The sequence below is a fragment of the Brachyistius frenatus genome, unplaced genomic scaffold, assembly GCF_029030835.1.
Source record: "Brachyistius frenatus isolate BFR_SWC_R1_liver_20210118 unplaced genomic scaffold, ASM2903083v1 Contig_33, whole genome shotgun sequence".
NCBI classification, from domain to species: domain Eukaryota; kingdom Metazoa; phylum Chordata; class Actinopteri; family Embiotocidae; genus Brachyistius; species Brachyistius frenatus.
The window spans coordinates 3,310,470-3,318,051 of NW_027210632.1; the positions used below are offsets into that span (position 1 = coordinate 3,310,470).

Sequence of the window (7,582 nt, forward strand, 5' to 3'; positions counted from 1 at the left end):
CGACGGGGTTCATTTTGCCAGTGGGCCACTTCCACACTGCTGACCGAGCTGTTTGCATTCTGATCCCAAGCTTTCCCCCCTGTGACCAATTATCAAGAAACTGCGAGTCTTACTGTCTCTTCTCTGCAGTAAAGGGATACAAAGGAACTCAATGCCTCTGCCCTGTCGCAGTCATAAAAACTGATACCGAGCAGAGCAGATATCAGGTCATGTTTAGACTTTTTGAAGTCAAACTTTTATAGATTCTCCCACTGGCCTTTCCCCGGACAGAAAATCTTGGAGTGTTGCCTTAACCTCCTTCTGCACTTAAACAAACAGCAAGCCCAGGACTATAAAAGAGATAACATCCATATCATCCCGTGGTAACCTTAAATGATCCATGGAGCGATGATTTATGTTGCAGTCAGCAGAGTCCTCAAACCTGATCCCTGACCAGATACACGGCAGAGCATCCACCTAATGTTATGCTCAAATAACATTTTTCCTTTTAATATTCTCTATTAGCACTAAATGTACCCAATAAAACCTACAACCTTTCAAGGAGAGCAGAGGAATTACCAGCTTCATCACACCTTGGCATATAACATTTTATTTCCTGGAAATGTACATCAATAAAACATCACTTCAAAAAAAGCTCATTACCATCTTATCTATCCGGTTGTATTCAGCACTTAATGTCTTATAAAGTTGATTTAACTTCTTTACAAATGGGTTTAGTGGATGAATTTAATTGTCTGATGTGACCAAAGATTATAACAAGAATTTCTTCCTTTCAAGGCTCAAGATATGAATTTGTGTTACTTCTAATTATTGTCATTTCAAGAGTTCAGAGAGGGTGATGAGTGAAGCTCCAGTATGTTTGAGATCAAATGAGTGTCCGAGGCCAGATTGCAACTCCAATCCTTTGTCTCCCTCTACTGGCCAAAACGTGTCCCTCACAAAATGTGGGCTCACTTTTAGTCCAGGTAGCGATGTGGACTCACATCCTGGCCGAACAGAAACCTCTCGCTTGATTGAAACTGTCGCCAAGTAAAAGGCTGCTGGTTCCATTGCTGAGTCACAGGACAGTCTGCTCTTATTGTCTCTAATTGGAGGGTGGTCCTCGTGTCCGTGGGATGGTGAAGCAGTGGGAAAGTGAGTCTATCTCTGTGGAGATCCAGAGGAGTTTTTTGTATCCTCTGGGTCACAGTGTCACAAGGTTGATGGACGAATGAGGGCGGGATGGAGATGGATGTCAGACTATCAGAATTCCTCATACCTGTAAATCAGAATTTAAAAAAATGAAATTATTAGTTTGGTTGCTTTAAAGTCTAACAGTTACAAATTAGTTACCAAAAATGAAGAGGAAGACGCATTTATAAAGTGATTTACTAGAACTGACAGCTAAGTGTAGGAACAACATTTAAGAATGATGGGTCATGAGTAAGCATATGTATGCTCCAAGCAGCAACAGCCAATTAGACACAAGGATTTACCCAACATCTACACCATTATTCATTCTCCTATCGTATATATTTGTGTGGAAATTGTACATCATCTCCACGAGCAATTCACCTGTAAAAACAACAATCTACTTTATGTTTAATAAATTAATACATACATAGTGATGTAATTATAAAAACTGGGAAAGAAAAGAAGAAGAATCAAAGCTGGAGCAGGACAAATAGTGCAGGCAAAATACGTATGGAGAGAAATTGTGGACAAAATCAAGATACATTTTTGTTTTTGTTTTTTTTAATGCATTTTTTGCTCTGGATAATCACACAACTCTGAGACAACCAAATACACTGATTTGATCAAAGAGATTTCTACAGGATCTCACCTGTTTCTGTTGGGAAGTAGAAGCCATTTTGTAACTTCCTGGTAGCTGTGCTGTAGAGAGAGTTTTCACAGTCGATTCTTGACCCTCTTGTTGCCTTCAAATCAGCACAAACATAGTAGAAATATGATTATATACTATGTTTCAGTCATCTATGAGAAACCAAAAGCTTTTTATGTATATTTAGATTTTTTTTTAATTTTTTTTAAAAAGCACATTATTTATTAAGTGTTTAAAAGTCAACTATCTGCTTCATCGGGGCTGTTTGGGGGGCAGTTTGATCAGGTTTGATTGACAGAGATCGGGAAACCAGAAAACTGTCACCAGATTTTGATTCAAATGTTGCTTAAAAGACGGAACTCGAGAGATCTCCTGCAAAACAACCAAACTTGTAACTGGCAGAAACCAACAGGTTCTCGTGGGACCACATCACGTCTTGTCATACATTTTAAGGGGCTGTAAAGTTTACTGGTTCATAGTATACCTGTTGGGATGTGAAGCTGTTTGGCATTGTTGGATTCACAGGAACAAAATCTCTTTGCTTCTGAAAGTCTGTGGCTGTTACAGAGAAATACGTACGTTAGTTGTGAGTTGTGGATGGACGTGTGCTGAAGGGAAAAGTAAGGTGGCTTACGGGTTAGGCACTAAAAACGAATTGGTTAGGGTTGTAAAAAGATCATGGTTAAGCTAAAATAAGTAATTTTACGTAAGTAACGTCGGACTGACAGGTGTATCACAGTTTTTGGCATAACACCCTGCTGAATCATGATTACTACTTGTTTAACCCTCACCTTAACCTAAACCTAAATATACCCAAACCCCGGCTCACGCCTGTCTTACTATCCCTGTGGGGACAACTCATTGACAATCTCCTGCCCCTTACCCTGACCTTAACCATCACAACTAAAGGCCTAACCCTAACCTAAATCTAAGTCCAATCCTAAAACCAAGTCTAAACTCTTGAGAAGCAGACTTTACCGACTCGACCTCAATTTTTGTCCCCACAGTGACACGAGTCCCCGTGGGTTGGTGTTCATTCAGGTTTAAGTCCCCACCGGGATATAGAAGCAAGCCCACACACAGTCGTGTTTCCCTGACCTCCGAGGACATTATATTGACTTGCAATAATTTCTACCAGACCTTCCCTGACCGTCATCACTGCTTGATTAACCCCGAAATATAAACTAATTCTAACCCTGACTTGCTTTTTGTGCCCACAACACAAGTAATACAAGTACACGCACACACACGCACACATACACTTACTTTGTGTGTTACTTCTCTGCTTGGCTTCCCTCCTCCATTTAGCCCGTCTGTTTGAAAACCAGACCTTTAAGAGACAGAAAGACATCTTAAGAACAGAAAGATGAAAAGCGTGAATATGAATGAAGATTTCGATGCTAAAAAGAGATACGTTTACCTTGATGGTGTCCTCTGGAACTTTAATTTCAGCAGACAGTTTTTCTCTCGTGTACATATCAGCATACTGGCAGTGAGAGAATTCTGATTGGGGAGATAGAAATATTTAACTTCTTTTAACTTGAGTGTAAAATAAATGCTGCGTTGAGCTGGTCTGAAACATGGGATTTTTACGCTACCTTGCTCAAGTGCTCTGCTCTGCTCCGGAGTAAAGGTGGTGCGGTTTCTGTGCTGGACACCTTTAGATTTGTGGTCAGGACTGCACGCTGTCTCAAACATATCCCGCTCGTTCATTTCTTCTTGAACTAGAGAATAAAAATCTGTGTGCATGCAAACACACAAATTACCCCAGCTTGCTAAAAAAAACGTTTTGTCCAAGGATGCTAAGCTTGTCAAACCCATGTGAACTGCTCTTTTTGTTTGTGTTGTCAGAATAGAACAGGTGTAGCAATAGAAACTTTTGTAAAAGATCAAATTAGGTTATTTGGAATAGACTACATATTCAAATCAGACTGTGTTCCTTATATTGGTTGTATGTTGGCGATTACAGGTTCTTCATCGTTTCTTCTCATTTCCACTCACTCCGTGACCCTTTCAGGGGACTCACCCTGCTCTGTCCTGACCTCCATGCACAATTGTCCGTGGTCCAAGTGGATCTTTCTTAAAATCCTATTTATAGACGACACCTTGCAGGACACAGTGTGCAAAAAGTACTGTCAAAAGCGGAAACATTTTCAGCGTCATGAAAACGAAATTGCATTTCATCCTGACTTACGCTGGGAACTTTGGATGCTTTGCATATCCGCGCCGCTGTGAGCCGTTTTCGAATTTCCCAGGCAAATATTGTTGGATTTTCCCTTTTGCACTGGATGATTGTGGAGATGACACCGGGGGTAAAAAGTCGAGGGCGACTCCCTCCAATGGTTTTGGGCTCGAGGAGTCCTGTGCGGCGGTAGCGGCTCAGGATCTTACTGACGCACCCGTTGGACACCTAAAATACGCAGTGGGTTCCACTTCATTAAACGTCATTAATTATTTGTAATTAATTGAGAATGCTCTATTAGTGTAAATAATAGAATAGAATATTCTTTCACTGAAAGCCAAGACACTTAGTTTGAAGCCCAAAAAAGAGTTTCTGCACATATTTGTGCCACTTGGGTGGTGCGTACCCTGAGTATCCTGGAGATCTGACTTGGACGGACTCCCTCCGAGGCCAGTTCAATCATTTTCCTTCTCTTGGATTCAGGGAGAGGTCTGCCGTTGAGAAACATTCCTCCTAGCTGGTTGAGACTTCCACCACCTTATCATAACACAGCTTATACTGTTTAAATTGTTCTTTAAATTGATCACTTACCGTAAAAGAAAATGCTTCTAAAACATTTACTGTCGTTCGTATTTAATATATGCTTATTACGCAACAGTCTTTACAACAATTAGGTGTTTTAAAACAAAATAATTGACTTAAAGTGCATAATAAAATCGTAAATTTAACCTTTACTTTGCAGATCAATGCTTGTTCCGCACATCTCTGCTCGCTCCCAGCCTTGATGATGAAACTGAAAACAAAAACTGTGGTAGCTTAATGTTCCCAGGAAAAACAACCTTGGACTGCAAAGTGAAAAAGTTAGATTTCCCAGGCAACTCCACGCATCTCTGATGAAAGACAGTGAGAGGAATCACACCCTCCAGCCGAAAATTTATGGGCCTGCAGACCTCAACATGACGTGGTGGCCTGTTTCCTGAAATGTCAATATTGCTTTGAAGTGAATGTGGGCTTTATATTGACGACTATAGATTGATGTCTGTGCTGCCAAAATCTCTTTACAAATACAAATATTCTAGTTTTAATTCCAATTGTGTTTTTACTTGTTTCATGGATTTTCAAAATAAATCTCCAGTATTTTTATTTTAGCAATCTGCAGAAGAGGATAGACAGATTGAGTGATGGGAATTTGCTTTAGATAGATTCATCAGACTTTATAAGATGTCTTGACCAACCTGCATTTTGTTAACATATATATTTGGATTATAAGACTATAAATGACGTTTTTAAAGTCATATTTTCTGTGGATATCTGCAATTAGTGAAACAAATATTCGAGTTTGGGAATGCAGTGTTTCCTCTGGCGCAGTCGCTGCAGTCTTAATGAGACAAACTATTTTCTACCGCACAACAATTCAATCCTTTAACTTTCTGATCTGTCTCACTTTAATGTTATGAAAATAAAGACACAAATTCCACCTTTTAAGGAAACTAAATGATAAATACTGGTAAATGTCCCAAATTCAAGTTAGGGTGATTTAGGGTCACGTGACTTGAGCATCCTTTCTCTGGTTAAGTGGCTCAGATTAAACGGATCTCTGGTCTCTTTTCATAAAACAAACATTTGGAAATCTGCTCCAATGACGACTGCCATATGGTACAGTGCTTTTGATAAATCATAAATCCATCACCTAGTCTCTCTTTATTACATTTTCTTTCAAAACGTGAACAAATAGACTCGAGCATGGGCGCAAGGAAAGGGCCAATTGGGGGACCTGGTTTATCCAAAAGAGGGAGGCTAAAATAACCCTCACAGATGTTCTTTGGGCAGCCAGCAGATAAAAATGCGTTGTAAACGTCTCACAGGGAAATATTTGACGAGCAAATATTAGCCTATGTGAAAACCCACACAAGGCTCGTCTTTTGGCCTGTTTAATGACTAATTGAATATCATTAGTTGGGTCCACACAGATCGAAGTGCCACCGAAATAATGGCTCAGATTTTAAAATGCCATATGGCCCAAATTATACATTAACCATGAGTTAGAGGACAATAATACTCTGTGTACAATCAGCCAGGTTGGATAGAGGACAGCCATTTTTGGACACCATCATCTCCTTGCCAACCGAGACAAAGGACAAATAAGGCGAGCGTTTTTATTTATTACCGGGGAGCTGATGTGGTCATTGATTTATAGTAGCTACTTTATTGCACTACCAGTGTGTGCCAAACGAGGCTGATTAATGTACTTGCGTTGTGTTGTTAAAACAGCACCACATTTTCGTGGTGCGTAAATTTTAATCTGTGCTCGCCAAAAGAAGGGGCGGGACTTTAAGCGCTGAAATGGTGCCACAAACTACCTATACGTTTTTGTTGCACATCCTATGTCTTTGTCTAGCACATACAACACGTATATGTATGCTTTACTATGTCCTGAAGCGTTGATAAATGGGGAAGATTCAGCCGCGTAAAAAGGTTACCAAAACCTCTCCAAAGCGCACCGAGGTGCCGTGTGCGCAACGGAGCTGCCTTCATGTTCAGTTTTCTGCACTCTGTTATGAGAAAGCACGGCGATTCACGGAATGTCGATGTTTTTTACTTTTACTTTTGTAAATGTTTAAATATTCAGTCACTGCAGATGCTTGTTTTAGTCTTTTATTATAAATAGATATCATAACTGTCCGTTCACGAGTATAAGATCATTTAAAAAAAAATGTAGATCGCAATTACGCATAGAGGGTTATAGCCTGTTGCGGAGATAATTTACTGAACAGGAAGCCAGTGGGAATTTTTATTTCAGGTGACCAAGGGTCTGTATCAAGGTGCATGTTAATTTTGCTTTATGAGTATGAATACTTTTTGCCATTTTGATAAGATTTTTAGAGAATGTCTGTTTTACCATGCAATGGTCTGCAGTGGCTCTCAAGTCCTCACTTCCAAGTGTGTTTTTGAATTAAAGCGTTTTGATATAATCTTGTAATCAATTTCTTCAATCTGAAATGTGTCTGATTATGTATTTATAATGTACATGTACATTTTCTCTTTTTTTCTTTTCTCTCTTTTTTCCAGATGATATCATGATACAAGCTGTTCTCCTGAGGTGAGGTTCCACCGGACACATTTTTTATTAGTCAGCTGCAAACCGAATAACACATTTTGAAGATATTGCTTGATAGGGTAAATACTTGATAGGTTAAAATAATAGGTTAAAATAATAAATAAATATGTTTATATAAATACATATGCTGGATAATGTTTAGCTGTTGACAATCTTGTAAAAACCTTCCCTGGAACCACTGACGGTGGGGACTGAACGTCAAAACATAAGCGTATAGTCACCCACAGAAAGCCAAACATGTCTACACACCAAGTTTCATACCACTGCTAAGGTGGACATGTGCAGAGAGCACCACATACAACTCACTGCATTTATGTATATATAAGACATCCAGGATTAGAAACACTGATATGGGGAGAGATGATGGAGGAGGAAGTGGGTTATTTGGAACAATACAACTTGAACAGTTAAACAGTATACTCTATTTAATTTTTTTTTTTTTAAATAGACATGTAGGATAGAA

General features: G+C 39.4%; 1 protein-coding gene across 1 annotated transcript; it reads right to left on the minus strand.

The window, feature by feature from the left end:
• Positions 1–2,449: 2,449 nt before the first annotated feature.
• pax4 (paired box 4) lies at positions 2,450–4,764 on the minus strand. The gene is made up of 8 exons (XM_069700445.1): positions 4,737–4,764; positions 4,408–4,538; positions 4,014–4,229; positions 3,846–3,924; positions 3,418–3,543; positions 3,240–3,322; positions 3,098–3,149; positions 2,450–2,463 (listed from the first exon to the last, which is right to left on the minus strand). The coding sequence occupies exons 1-8, from the start codon at positions 4,762–4,764 to the stop codon at positions 2,450–2,452; spliced, it is 729 nt and encodes a 242-aa protein (XP_069556546.1).
• Positions 4,765–7,582: the final 2,818 nt, after the last annotated feature.

Excerpts from the sequence above, each read along its gene's own strand:
- pax4 (XM_069700445.1), bottom strand. The coding sequence starts at position 4,764 with ATGTGCGGAACAAGCATTGATCTGCAAA. Across the intron at positions 4,230-4,407 it reads AGATCTCCAGGATACTCAGG|GTGTCCAACGGGTGCGTCAG; the intron begins GTACGCACCACC and ends TGCGTATTTTAG. Across the intron at positions 3,150-3,239 it reads TTCCAGAGGACACCATCAAG|GTCTGGTTTTCAAACAGACG; the intron begins GTAAACGTATCT and ends TGTCTCTTAAAG.